This window comes from Dermacentor albipictus, chromosome 7 (assembly GCF_038994185.2).
Source record: "Dermacentor albipictus isolate Rhodes 1998 colony chromosome 7, USDA_Dalb.pri_finalv2, whole genome shotgun sequence".
Classification (NCBI taxonomy): Eukaryota; Metazoa; Arthropoda; class Arachnida; order Ixodida; family Ixodidae; genus Dermacentor; species Dermacentor albipictus.
The window spans coordinates 5,661,833-5,676,943 of NC_091827.1; the positions used below are offsets into that span (position 1 = coordinate 5,661,833).

The 15,111-nt window shown below is 45.0% G+C and overlaps 1 protein-coding gene across 5 annotated transcripts in view; it reads right to left on the reverse strand.

Annotated features, from left to right (window-relative positions):
• trh (PAS domain-containing protein trachealess) overlaps positions 1-15,111 on the reverse strand; it is a 602,053-nt gene that overhangs the window by 21,175 nt on the left and 565,767 nt on the right. For all 5 annotated transcript variants that reach the window (XM_070521570.1, XM_065449873.2, XM_065449874.2 and 2 more), the window contains 2 exons: positions 9,878-9,957; positions 1,323-1,412 (listed from right to left, as the gene is read on the reverse strand). In XM_070521570.1, the coding sequence (XP_070377671.1) occupies positions 1,323-1,412; positions 9,878-9,957 (170 nt within the window). The remainder of the gene's footprint in view (positions 1-1,322; positions 1,413-9,877; positions 9,958-15,111) is intronic.

Below are 15,111 nucleotides of genomic sequence, written 5' to 3' on the forward strand. Positions count from 1 at the left end.
GATTAAGATTTTTCACCAAGCGCAGGCGGCGCAGCAGCATGCTCAGTTCTAGCTAAGGGCTTCTAAAAAGGACATTTCACTTTCATACAGAATTTTTAATGGTTCGCTGACGCATTCAAGGCCCTTCCTTTTAATGTAGAAGGCTTCCTTCAGCTCACGGACAACGCTGTCTCGACTTATGTCCAGAACAATGGTATCTCTTAGGCGAGGCTTGCACCCGCACTCTTTGCAATGGATGGCCATGTTGGAACCAGTTCCTTTTTCCTGTGAGCGTTCGTGTTCTTTTAGCCTTTCATTTAAACACCTCCCCGTTTGTCCAATGCAAGTTTATCACCTTTTGCCTGGTTACCATGTGATTTTCGACGTGTGGGTTGCGCCGCCAGATTTGAGTATATATATTGTGCGTTTCCGTCAATAAAGCATCGGTTGATAGTAAGCGCTCGTCCGTCTCTCTTCTTGAGTCGTCTGTTTGGCGATTTAGTACTTCAGTAACGTTATATAACGACCAAGTATTTATGGTCTCTTATGACTACAATAAATTTTAAGAGGTATTCGAAAGGTACGTACCAAAATTTAACCAGCGATTATGACATATCGGTTAGGGATGCAAGGTTCGTTATGGATGTCGCCAAGCCTCCGCGCTGATGCATAGTGCCGCAGATAAGTGAATTCTTGCTGAAGTTAGAAGAACTCTGACAGCGTTGCAAGAAGTGTGCTGACTTCCACGTTATCTCTCTAGCCCTGTGTGTTGCCTTTTCGTTGAAGTGTCTAGCACTTACCAACAGACCTTCGTACACCTCCGCAGCTCATTAGACAAGCAGGTTGCTTACGAAGCTTTTTGTTGGCGTAAATCACTAGGACCGACGCCTTACGGATCCGCAGTTTGGTGCGTATTACGTATGAAGGAGCGAGCACACACAGCACACACACAAAAAAAAAAAACTAGGCTATTTCTTACTGTCTGCAGTTTATTCTGCGATCAGAATCTATTGGAGCATCGTTAATTCAGGAGCACCATAAATTCGGATGACCAAGCTTTTTTAATGCGATAGTATTATACAGGCCACTCATGGGCTTCCTTCGATAGTTGCAACGGAAAATAAAAGCGCGCCGATCCTGGAGGCTCTATAATAAGGTGTACCAATCCTGATATCAATGCAGGATATGTGTCCTCCTATAGGCTTTTATATAGTATGTAACGCGGACCGATCACGCAGGCAGTGTAATCGAAAGCGTCGGTGGACCGACGTTGATAGTGACATCGAATTACAGTAGCTCAGTTGTAGCATAATGAACTACGAGTTTGCTGTTTTTTTTCTTACCTGAGACAGCCCAAGGTAGATGGACACAGTTTCCGAAATGTACAAAAAGCGGCCATCTGCTCCCAGCGCAAAGGTAAAACCATCTAGTGACTGCAAAGGAGAAAATGAAATAAAAAAACGGCGTTATAACAATGGGTTACGCGAGGTACGAAGCAAAATATCGATTCGTATTTCATGTAAGTGTCATGAAAGACATCATAGTCTTTTTTTCACGACTATGTTAATCGAATATTAATAGTAGTGCTCCAATGCCACGGGCCCTTAACAGGAAGCTTTAGCTCGGGAGCTCCTATAACAAATGCAAGCACAAACGGAGGAATCGGTCTGCTCGGCAGCCATAGCGCCAAATTTGATGAGTTTTGTTGCATTTAAACGGAAAAAAGCTATACTCCAGTGATTGTCGAAGTCAGATTTTTTATTTGGGGCGCAAACATAATTTTTTTAAATTATTCAAAATTTCAAAACTGCATGAAAGAAAAAATTAACAAATTCGTGAACCGTCCTGACTCTGTAACTCTTCAGCAATAAACGTATCACCATTCTGAAAACTCCATCTATTAAGACTTCTGAAGTGTACAATTGACGTACTTTACACAACTCTCCATTATACTACCCATTTATGAATTTGACTTTTTCAGAACCCACGTAAGCAACGTAACAATATAACGTAAGCTTTCACAAAGTAAATATCAAACTAAAATATAAGTAATATTTTCACATAAGTTTCACAACTAATATATAAGTTCTCGCAGTTTACAGCGATAACTGATCTTCGTGCACAGACATAGTTATGTAAGGTACGTGCTTTAATTTTTCTTTAAATGTACCATTCTTTAGCATTATGAAGAAGACTTTGCTTCCTACATTATTTAAAATTCAGCTTTATATCTCAAAAGCAGCAACTTTACTCAAATCGGTCCGGTGTCTTATCAAAACATTTCTGCGTTCGGAGTTGGCCTCGAGCTAAACGTTCATCCTAACAAAAGTGCCGAGCTAGCCTTCCCGCAATGCTTGTTGCCCAGAACACGGCGGCCGACGCATTCTTAACGTCGAGAAAAACGTCGAGGGAAAGATAGGCTGAACTGTATTTAAAAATTATCCTTCTACAACATTTAATACAGCTACTATTGCCGTTGAGAACACATTTTCTAAACCACACAGAAAGGACGAACAAAAAGGCGAATGACGATGCCGCCTTGAACTACGGCCGTACCAGGTCGCCGTGGAGTCGGGGATTTCGACGGCGTCTGCTCGCTACCAGTCTGCAGAGGGACTACACCGAATGAAGTTAAAAGCTGATACTTACAAAGTTTCGAAGACTGCGGCACATCGGCCCAAATGTGAAAAAAAGAAACTTTGAAATGTGTGACGTCACATTGACGTACCTGAACTGAGGGTGTGGCACGAAATTTAAAAAAAAATGGATGTTTGGCCTTCACTTTCGCTTCTATAATAATCAATATGTTACCGCGAACATGGCGGAAATGAGTTTGTAAAGAATCCGTTACCTGTACAAGCTGACTCGGTCTTTGTCTTTGTTGCCCCTTTAAGATTTATTGTACGTCGCTGCACTCTCATGTCTGGTTTACTTTTGTTTATTGCTACATCACTCCAGCTTATTTTACTCTTTCTGTATCCACGCTGTGTTGACACAATATGTTTATTCACGGTATTGCTGTCTTTGAGAAAGGCTTTCCGTGAAAGATAAAGCTAAGTTTATTAAGCAGTTTTCCTTTTTTTGCAGCCCACTCTTTGTGTCTTTTCAACGAAAATAAATACAACTTTTATTCGAATAGGAACAGTAGGGACACAATTACCATCCCAGTCGCGCCTCTGTTGAATACCGAATAAGTCAGAATTTCTCAGCTACCAGTTTGGAGTTGAGAAACAAAAAAGAAGGTATAAGAAGGGGGGAAAACATACGAAATCTACGTTAGAATAACTTCGTTCAGCGTTATCCTTCCCTCCAGCTATATCGCTCTGGCGGCAGTGGCGAAGCGTTAGGCAAGGGAGATACTGAGAATAAATCGTCGGCGGGATACGCTCCTGCAGAGAGGCCTGTGTACGCCGTCTGAATGCGACATTCGGCGCGAAGCAGTCGTACAATGCGACACCGAAACAACGAGAATCCCGGTGGCCGGGATACCGTCGGCGTGGAGCCGCTTCGAGAAAACACAAGTACGCAAAAGCGTAGTATAGAAACAAGCTAAAAGAAATGGAGAGAAAGGCGAAGGTCCTGTAAGTATTCTCGAGAAGGCTGCATGTACAAACTCACCAAAAGCAGTGCGGCGAAATCTAGAAACGTCAGTCAGTGTGCGTACACCGACTCACAAAGTTCGGTGCTGCAGGGGCGAAGCTGCGAGCGCTTAAACTCCAGCGAGCTACGTTGCTTACAGATGGTATACGTAACGACAACAGTCAGATATGAACGCGCGTTGCCTTGTCTCCTCCGCTACGTGCGTATTTCGTATGCATCGAACACGTGACAGGGAAAAGATTCACGTTCCTTTGCCTATAGGCGTGTCTGGGCCGAAGCAATGGTGGCCGGAATGCCGCCATGCATGCTTTCTTTTACCTTTAGCCAGCGACTGCTTTCACCGAATAATGCCGCTTTATCACGCTATCGCTCAGCTCAAGACGCGCTTGCTCTACTCAAACTTTCGGAAGCGCGGTCACCATTTTCATAGCGGGATGCGTAAATCTATAGCCACACCGTATGGGCAACGAGCATCGTGCTGCAACAGCCGCGAATCTACGCCAGCGCAAGCGATTTCTCTGGCATGTATACAGTGACGCATGCGAAAATACCGGACCAACTTGAGCCGAGAGAGTTTGATTTGCAGTCGCCGACCGTGCTCATCGCTATCGCAGTCATTTAAAAGTTTTCGCTATTATTTCTTTTTCTTGGCGGCGGCGGCGGCGGCGGCGGCGGGGGAAGGCACAAGCTCACGGCACAAAGACTTCTCTTACTGATTACTTCTGCTGATGGCTCCGACTTGTTGCCGTCGCTATGCCACACAATGCGCTCAAAACATAGAAGAGTTTCCAAGAAAAAATTACCAACGGTTACTATGTCGTTAGTGCCTACAGGAGTTGCGAGTATGGCAGTTCCTCCGGCTTAAGAATGATGATGGGCATAGTACTTGGTTTTGGCTAAACTTCATCATTATGTCTGTAAACGATCTCGTGACGATCCGAATATTGCGTTTAAATGCATCAATTCGCAATGATTGTGCATATGCGCGGAGAAAAACATGGTTGATTGCACAGTGTTCAAAAAACGATAGCTGTCTGAAAATTTAGAAGGATAAATATCGCCACAAGAACGTCTGAAGCCACAGGTGCGAAGATTAGACAAACCCGTGTACTACCCATAATTCCCATGATATCTGAATGACCACAGCGCGGGAGTCTTCTCTCGTAATTTTTTGTAGGAAGCTTAATGTCTCAAAGAACTCTTAGAACACGGCAGCAAGCTGAGGCAAGGCCACTGCTGGTGTGCTGCTCATAAGTGTGAAAAGAGTGACTGTATTGAACCATCATAAACAGAACTAAAGAATAACGCGCATGCATTGTGAAGCAGATGGGAGAGAGGGGCGAATTGCGAATTGCGAAGAGAGGGGCGAATTTCTTGATGTATAACATGCACCTTTCCGAAGAGGCTCTAATTTGCACAAGAATTCGAGCTCTGTTTTGTTTCTGTGAAAGCCTGAAGGGACTATTAGGTAAGAGAAAAAGCTGTCGCAATAATTTTTCCTTAGGCTGTTGTGCCTGCAGTACCTTGTATGGTTATTTGACCAGCGCAGTTTTCTTATGTCAAAGCTGCGCTATCACAAAGTGGCATTCCCATGCACCCGATTATTCGCGCGCCACTCGACAAGTATTCAGAAATTCAAATATTTGATTTTAATTTCTACAGCCAAGCTTTTCTCGTTTCTGGGGACCTTTAGAAAGTTCGCTCGTCGCAGCCCAGGAGACGGACGTAAAGGCATCGTACGAATTCTGCTTCAATGAACGGAACTAAGAGGGCATGGCGCGCGTACGCGCGCGAGCACCTATCTTCCAGTGTGACGTCTCTCGTACACCCGCCTAGTCGCGGCATCGACATCAGCGTCTCCTGGTAGATGCCAACGAATGCTCGACACGGACGACTCCCTAGATCCCCGGAAAAAAGAAGAAAAAAAAAACGAAACTACTCAGTATGCTCGTCGCGACGAGAGAGCTAAGCCTGGCAGGGAAGAAAAAGGCAGGGCAAGTCAGTCGCCGCAGCGGCAGGCGAATTCTTTTTCGACACCAGCGAGACTTCGCTCGCACAGACTCTCTTCACTTTGTGTTACAGGTCCACTTTTCTGTTTCTTTGTTTCCTTTTTTTTCCCTCAATGTTCGCCCGACGGAATGCCCGCATCGTACAGGGAGCTGAAGCTCCGGTTCCCGCTCAGCCCCTGGATACACAAAGAAGGACTCACTGACACTATGGCAAGCGCTTAGAAGGACGAAAAGATGTGCCAGTTGGTAAACTTACGCGGTTTGAGAACAGTTAGGCGCAGAAAGCGCGGACAGAAAGAGGAACAAAAGGGACAACACACACACACACACACACACACACACACACACACACACACACACACACACACACACACACACACACACACACACACACACACACACACACACACACACACACACACACACACACACACACACACACACACACACACACACACACACACACATTCTGCGCATGCGCGTTTGTGTTGTTCCTTTCGTTCTTCCCGTGTTTTCTACGCCTTCCATATCAGACAATAACTTGCGATCGCCGCAAAGCGCTATCGCGGTCCTGGGCCTCGCCACACGTTGCAAGAGACAGCTCTTGGGTTTTGAGAAACCGAGGAAAAAACACATTCTTCCTTCTTAATGGAACTACAACCGCACGCGCCGGGTTGTCTCGAGCCTTGGATTCAAACTCTCGCCCCGCTGCTCTCCCACCAGTGCGCGTGAAGTGCCGACACGACTATCGGCTGAGTGATACGACAACGACGTGCGCAGACCTATAGGAAAGACGACACTTACTGCCAAATGGGGGGGGATAAACGCAGAGAGAAGCGTAAAAGAGGGAGAAGATAGAGCTAGGGAAGGACAGGCACAGATATAGGTACAAATATGTGGATCGACACGCGGAGATAAAATGTGGGGTGAATGGAAAAATAATAGTAAAGAAACATAGACTGCGAAACAGGCTTTGAAGAGATAAGGGGGAGATACGAGAAGAGGGCGGGTGAAATCCCGGCAAGGTGCGCAGATTGAGGTAATAAGACGGATGTTTAGACTGTGATACGGATACAGATTGTGCTAGACTAACCGTGTATGCGTAAGAGAGAAAATACGAATACATTGTTATAGGGGGTCCTTTTAGAAAAGTTATTTATTTATTTCGTTGTGTGATTACTTTCTCTTTGCTTGTTTCATCACATGTTCGACAGGCCAATTCTTTGACGTTAGCAGGAGGGTAAAAAAAATACAGAAAGCAAGTGCAAGGTCGCAAACAACTGAGAACAAGAACATTGCAAAACTGAAGTAAATATCACAGGACGACAACATTTGCAGAACGGAAGACTATAACATTAACACACAGGAAAATGTAACATTGCCAAATAAATACTTACGCAACTGCGACATAGCGAGAGCATTTCCCGTTTCTAGAACTTCAAAAGCGCCTTCGCGGACGGTGCGAATTCTCCAACAATGATTCGTTTCAGTCCCTGTGGCGCAGCGCATTTCGTATATACGATTCGCAGGATTCAAGTCACGTCTCCCACGGACGGGGATAGGCGATACGTACAGGCACCGGCTCTTATGTGCGGCAAATATTCAGCAGCGACTCCAAAAGAAGCACGCAATCCCTGAGCGCGTCTCGAAGCAAACCGCCGCCGAAGCCTCGTGCAAGAAAACCGGAGGCTGCCTGCCTCATGTGGGTTAAAGGCGCGCAGGGCGCATCGAATTTCGTCGACAAGACGGCGCCTCTCTCTCTTTTTTTTAAAGGACTGAAGAGACAGCAGTCTGGTTGGACACATCTTTAACCCCACAACGCGCAACGTAACATACTTCGGTGCGCTCAGCTTGGTATCTCAACATGCTTATTTTAGCGCAGAAAACTTAACGCAAGACCCGTATTAGCGTTTGTTACACGTTCCAGCGAAGTTTCACTTGTGGATAGGTTAAAAAAAAACAATTATTGCAACGTGCAATAATTTCTTTTATCTATGATTCATCTGCGGCCTGCCAGGCGCTACCCTTCAAGCCCTCTGTGACTTTGTCACATTCTGCAACTTTTGATGCGACAGCGCCAAATGGCCCCTTGATCGAAAAAGCCGGCGTCTGTCGTCTGCAGCAGCGAAAGGGCATGCAAATTCCCACTGGCTGTGAGGCCACGTCACGAGTGCGCCTCGACAGAACAGAGCGGGCATTCGGCACAGCGGCTACAGCGTCACAGCGCGCCAGGTCAGCGCCTCCAAGACAGCAGGCCTGTGCCCTCTGCTTTATGACGCCATGCTACTTGGACCGAAATTTCAATTTACAAGTTCGGCGTGATGAAAGCGGCGACGTCAAAATCACCGCGGCTCACTCGGGAGCGTCCCCATTAGATACTATGGCAGTCGGTCGAGTTAGAGGGAAGTCACAGATCCAAGTGCACCGGCCTTGAGCTATCTAGGAGGCGTTAGCCAGGCGTTGCGTGAGGAGAGAGGGCAGCGCCGCAACGCCACGTCACCCTCGCTCTCGGAAGCCTTTATGCGCGCGTTGCTTGTCCGCGCGAGCTCTCGCCTGCGTTCTAACTGCGCCTCGGTTAAGCCCAAATCAAAACACGCCAAGGTTTCTCGACGTGCCCGTTTACCCTCGAGATGTTTATAACTCGAAGGACCGCGCAGCGTCTTGCAGATGGACGTTAATGATTTCGCATTCACAATTCATAAGAAATGCCTAGATGTCCTCGGATTTTTTTCTTTTTGGTAGTTATAAACTATTACTATATTATGTTTTTACCCCAAATAACATTTTATGTTTTGTTGCACGAATGTAATGCTGATAGCCAGACATAAATGTCAACAAGTTGTTCTAACTTCCGCTGGCGTAGAATGGTGTTTAATTTTGGGGATTTATTCACCTGTCGAGCTAACATAACACACGCACAGTCGACGTTTCTGACACGCGCGTCGGAAAAAGTGGCACCGCAGTGCTAACCTGACAAGTAAAACCGCCGTCAATAGCTTATGGACCGGTATCTGACAAAATGCTCAATTTCTTAACAGTGCTCACGACCGTAGCTAGTAACGACGCGTACTGCACTACGTTGTTCGTACGTAGGCAAATACAAGCTGGAAATTCGCGCACGAGGCTACGTAGCCAGGCTACCGAAATACCGAGCTTTTACTCAGATAACGCATTCCGTAAACTTTTAACGCTGACTGCGCATTTAGATAGAGTAAGCAAGTCGTTACGGAACTAAACTGCTTTTATTTGTTAATATTATTCAAGCTTTGCAAATAGGTCCGTTTTCTGTCGGTCGCGTCTATGCTATCTGAACGCCAACCAAAAGGGCATATATAAGGCGTCTTTAAAAAATTCGCTATTTATTTATTTATTTATTTATTTATTTATTTATTTATTTATTTATTTGGTCCATTCAGATGCTTAGTGGCCCCTCAGCACTATCGGCAATCGCTGAATCTTCGCAACATAACTGCTCAATTACCATTCTGAATGTAACTATACCCTGCCGTATCTAATCTAATACTATTCAAAATGAACCATAGCCCAAAGCCAACGTTCCGACAAATCTCTATTTCGTAATAGGTTAATAATGGGCGCAGAGATTGAAGGGAAAAGTTGCATTTATTGAATTTCGCGCCGATAACTACAGCGCTGACACGTCAGCGTGGCGACACAGATCTCAAACAACATCTTGGTATTTGAGAAGCTGTGGCTCTGTGAAAGTTCTTGAAACGTGCTAAGTTCAGTTGTTGGCTTTTATAGCATACAATGTAGTTCATCTTTAGTGAATAAAAAAAAATTAACCAGCCCCGAGCAGACGTCGCGAAAATCCCCGACGCCCCGCATCCTTTGTTTTTCTGTCCTTTCTGGCTTACCAAGCCACACCTATCGGCAAGCGTTGCTTCTTTAGCATCGTACAAAGGTAATTTAGCAATAGGAATCATAATGTTGTTTCCGTGTAGGTTTCATTCTTTATTTATTTTTATTTATAGAATACTTCACAGCAGCACTAATTCAATCAGGAGAGGGAAACATGATACGAGATAAAAATAGATACAATGTAGACAATACAACACCACCATAATTTACAACCCATGTCTAACAGTACAAGAAAAAAAAAATGCTTTTTTTTCACCTGTCCTATTTTACATTACTGCCACAGAAGTACTCTTAATTAGGCCTAGAAAAGTAAAAGAGAGCTTGCGCTAAAGAAAGCGACTGCGTTTCAGTCAGGCTGCTGCTTCGGACTCGCGTGAGTCGTGCATGCATCGTTTGCGACAGGTGCTCACCTGTAGAATGTGTGTGCCTTGGTGCTGCTCGAAAATGTCCACTGCGAAGTTGTTTATGGATCGTCCCCGTAGTGAAGCTCCTGAAAGACAGTTTGTAAAGCAGCGAGTTTAGCAAGAAGAAAGTTTGAAAGCATCGTTGCGAAGGCACAAGGAACTCGGCTTGGCCACCGGCGTTCCGAAATCCTCGCAATATATTTATTAGCTAGTTTCGGCCGGTGATACATTTTCTTGTGGAGCCTAATCTCGAAGATCTACTGATATCTACTTTTTTAGCACACTTGCGCTGTGGAGCATTCCTTAAACTGCGCAGACAATTTCGCGTTTAATTACCACGTTTACTGGCCGATAGCAAGCATGTTTCACTTCCTTATAATTATGTTGTTCGGGGTTCCAACTCTTCACCTAATGGACGTATGGCATTGCGGATGACGGTAATTTATTTTCTTGGATACCGAGACTTGACTATTGATCGCTGTGAACTGTAAATCTTGCGCAGCAGTCTGCACTGTTAAGTACGTCGCAATCTCAATCAAGGCCTCCTGCATAGAACATTCTGCGTACCCTCCTCCCCATTGCGAACAAGATATCGATACCGATCTTGAGATATTATTTTTCTTTGTTTATAGCGACCTGCTTCTTCTCTAACAGCGATTTTGCCTGACCAGACAGCCTCCCGTGTAACTCTGGACTACATCTACACCATATGAAGCTAAACATTTCACGAGGTCCAAATTTTTCATTGTAGTTGGCCTTTAATGGCTGTTTTTCCCTCATAACGCATGTAGTTGGGCCTCCACACAATTGCATGCGCGCACGCACGAACGCAACCCACTCACTCACCACTCGCTCACTAACTCTCACCACATGTGTTATTATTGAACGACCCAGAAATTTGTAGCGCTTTGCATCGCATTAGTGTGTGTGTTCTTCTCTCTATTTCTCAACCGTTTTCTCCTTGTATCACCTTATATTGCCCTTACCCCTTTACACTGCACAGAATAGCCAAGCCGGTGCTTGGCTAACTAACCTTGCTAACTTGCTAACTTGCTAACCTCCCTGTATTCCCCTCTCTTTTACCACCTCATCCCACTCACTCCCTCACTTACTTGCCCCCTCGCTCCCTCGCAGTTTACACGTTCAGTTACTCCCTCTCATTCGTTTACCCCCTCCCAACTCATGCATTCACTCACTGCGTCCTTTCCCCACTTTCGTATTCAGTGGATTACTCACAGGCTAACACTAGGCCAGTGATCTCCCTTTCCCCCATCAAGACCAGCGAAGGCAGTACACCTACGACAAAGGTACACGCTAGTCGTAAGGCGCCACAGCCGTGCGCTATACGGGCAGAATCGCGAAAAGGCCCTGCAGGCCCACGTCGAGCTGCAAGTTCTTAACTGCGTGGCGCGGCCGAGGGAAAGCATATCTCCTGATTACGGGGCATCGGAGACGGGGGAAAGGTGGGGAAGTGACTCGAATTAAGCGTTACACAGATGGCCACTTCGCGCGACGCCACTCTCTTTAGACCCCGCTTCCTCTCCGGCCACACAGACGCGCAAGCACGATCTCAGAGGCTGCTTTTATTTATTCAGTAGGGCTCGCTCCTCCAGGGGGCGCTTCCCTCCCGACTTTGGGCTTCGAGTTTGGTGACCCGACGAGGAGGTGACCAGGGACCGCTTCGTCGGCAGCCAAGGCGACGGTACTACACACTTCTGCGCGCGCACACGTCGAAGTTGCAAGCTAATTGCGCACACGTGACTAGCAGCGGAAGGGATTTATAAATAATTGGGCGGGTTCATTAACGCAGCGGCTCTAATTGCTCGAAGGACGATCGCGAGCGGCGCCACCGGGACGAATCTCTGCTCGGCTCAGAAGGCCGACACCGCCTCTGCCCGAGGCTTTAAAACGGAGCTTTGCTTCTCGCTACAATAAATGTGGACACACGTAAAAGTCACAAATGATTTCATTGGAAAACCGCCGTGCCATCCTAAATGAAGTTATTCGTTTTGAAACAGGAATTCAAATTGTAGATACTGTAGGCAGTGCTAATTTCATTCGCTTTTCTCTCTCTCTCTCTCTTTTCTTTAGAGAAACTGTCCCAAACAAAGACAATCAAGAAAGATTCAAACGCAGATATTACCAACAGATTTAAATGATAAATGAGGACATGTATCACAATCCTGTAAATAGTTACGACCATGTAAAACAAAGAGGCAATAAAACAATAGAAAGGATAGCGCAATCAAACTGCCACTTTCTTTTGACTGGAATGTAGAAGTAATAAGCAGCAGGCAAAATAAAAACTGATAAAAAAAATTATCGCAGGCGGGAGTACATGTTCCGCATGAGGCGCGCGATGCCTTACCGTTAAGATATGGGCCGGCGGCCGTCGTCGCTTCAACTCTATAGGGTATTTATGCAGTGCAAAATATGGGGGCACTGGGACTGTCAGCCAGCACCCCTAACGCCACAGTAGCGGATGCCGAACATGTCTTTATAGGCACGCGTCACGACGAAGTGTGGGAGCTTAGGAGCCGTCAAAGGTGGCCAACATAATAATAATAATAATCTTTATTCAGCATAGTTAAAACAGTATACAAAAAACGGAAGCGCCGAAGCCACAAGAGGGCTTGTGCGGCGACAACCGGCAGCCGCGGCAATCTACGCGACACACCAGAACTCCATCAGAAGCTGGTTGTGCATTTGGCACAACCATCACACATTATCAAAGATACACTGATAACATCAGTACATATTAAAGGTACTCTAACGCTTGTACAGCAACTCTCAGTGTTTTGCGGGTGGACAAAGAAAGTACATCGTCCGGTAGTTCATTGAAGATAGCAGGAACATAATAGCGTCTTGTTGCTTTACCGTAACGAGTGCGCACTCTCGGTTTAAGATAACGAGGAACATGTCTCAACGGTACCGGTTTCGTATTTATGTGCCTGTATGCACTGCTCCAAAAATATTTAAGTACTACGATTTGTTTAAAAAGATTCTCGAAAGAAGGCAAACCGGCTGTTCTAAAGACACTGCTGGGCAAATTCTTCTGTGGCATGTGTAGGACGCTTGTAGCAATGTTTTTCAAAATCCTATTAACTCGACATTTCCATGTGAAAGAGCAGTTAAAAAAACAACACATACCGTATCTTAAAACACTATACCCCAGAGCCTGGGCGATTAGTTTTCTGATAGAAAAAGGCATCATGGTTTTTAAATTAAACAACAAACATGCAACACTTCTAAGTTTCTTACAAATGTGGCTCAAATGAGTATTCCACGTCAGATCACTGTCTATGTGCACACCAAGATACTTAACCGACTGGACGCTAGCTATAGGTTGACAAGAGCACAAAGAGCAATATGAAGGGTGTAAATATATGGAAGCGACGCTTGGTACATCTTTGTGCGGGTTACGAAAACAGACAAGTCTGGATTTGGTGCTATTTATTTGTATTAAGTTTGAGGCAAACCAATCACTAACTTTAATAGCGTCCTCTTGAAGGTTAGCCAGGGCACATGAAAACTCAGGGTTGCTTGACACTAGTAAAGTGTCAGCGGCATAAAGGAATACGGCGGATGCTTTCACGTGGTCACATATATCATTCACATATAAGTTAAACAACAAAGGAGATAAGATAGACCCTTGCGGGACACCGCACACCAGACTTACCGCGTCACTGCAGATAGGCCCAAACATGACTACCTGTGAGCGATTGTGAAGATAGTTTTTAATTAGTGACAAAAAAGGACCCCTAAATCCATATGAATACAGTTTAGAGATTAAAATTTGATGATTTACTGTGTTGAAAGCTTTTTTTACGTCCAAAAAAAGCCCAAATGCCACCTCATTGTTTTCCAGGCTTTGGTGCAGTAAATCAGAGAGATTTTCTAATAGCACCTGTGTTCCAGACCCACTAACAAATCCGTACTGATTCACACTCATTAGGTCATGTTTAGCAACAAAGGCATTCATCACAGAAAGTACGTGTTTTTCTAAAATCTGGGATATGCAGGAAAGAACAGAAATAGGGCGGTAGTTGGCAATATCATTCTTTTTCCCACTTTTGTACAGAGGAATAACGCGAGCACTCTTCAGTGAATCTGGCCATGTACCAGTTGCAATTATGCCGTTTAAAATAAATAGCAGAACATGTTTCAGAGCTGTAATGTTTCTGATCAGATCAGCTATGAAAATGTTGTCAAGTCCGGCGGATTTATTACGTTTCAGACTAGACAAAATGCTGAAAAGATCAGATTCTGTCATAAGAGGAAGGAAGGCTGATGGCGATACACTGTTTTTAATCTTTGTCGAGCTCAAACTTTGGACTGCGACCCGTTGCTCAGCCGAAAATACGTTATTGAACTCATTAGCCAAAATAGGCGACACTATGCCGAAATTATGCTCCACCGTTTCTTGGACGGACAAGCGTATGTTACCACGTAACTGGTTTATCAGAGACCAGGTGTTCCTTACGTCGCGACGAGTGTTGTGAAACTGCTGTGCAAAGAACTTCCTCTTTGATAAGCGGATAAGCGCAGTTACCTTATTTCTGATGCAACGATATTCTGCTCGAAGTTTGTTATTTTTTGGCGCCCTGCGGCATCGAGACCAGAAAGTGTCCTTTTCTTTGATAGCAGCCAGGATTTCCGCAGTCAGCCACTGGCAGTCAAGTTTACGTTTCTTCACAACCAAGGTTTTTTTGCACACTTTCTTTATTTCGCCTAATATCGTGACCAAGCTATCGTACGCAGTGTCGTTACTGTTATGATGAGTAAATGAATCCCAATCATATTCAGTGACATGATTATCGAACTTTTTTTGGTCTAGAATCGTCACAACACACCTGGTAGAGTTAGCGGGCTGCATAGAGTCTGTTTTCATAAGGCGACACGCAATGTAATAGTGATCTGCCAGTTTCTGTCTGATTACAGCTCCGGTCACTGAAGAAATGTCCGACGCACGGACGTTAGCGTGGTCAATGCAAGTAGTTGTAATGCGATTATTAAGAAATTCTTCTCTAGTAGGATCGGCGATATGTGGTTCAATGCCAAATTCTGCGAGTACTGTTAAGTAACTTTCAGTGCCATGGCGATCACCCTTCATCAAATCGATATTGATGTCCCCTATCATGCACACGTTTTTAGCAACAAAGTTGGTTTTCAGTATAGTTTGTAATTCTTCAATAAATCCCAACACATTTTGACTAGGAGGTCGGTACATAGCAAGAAGA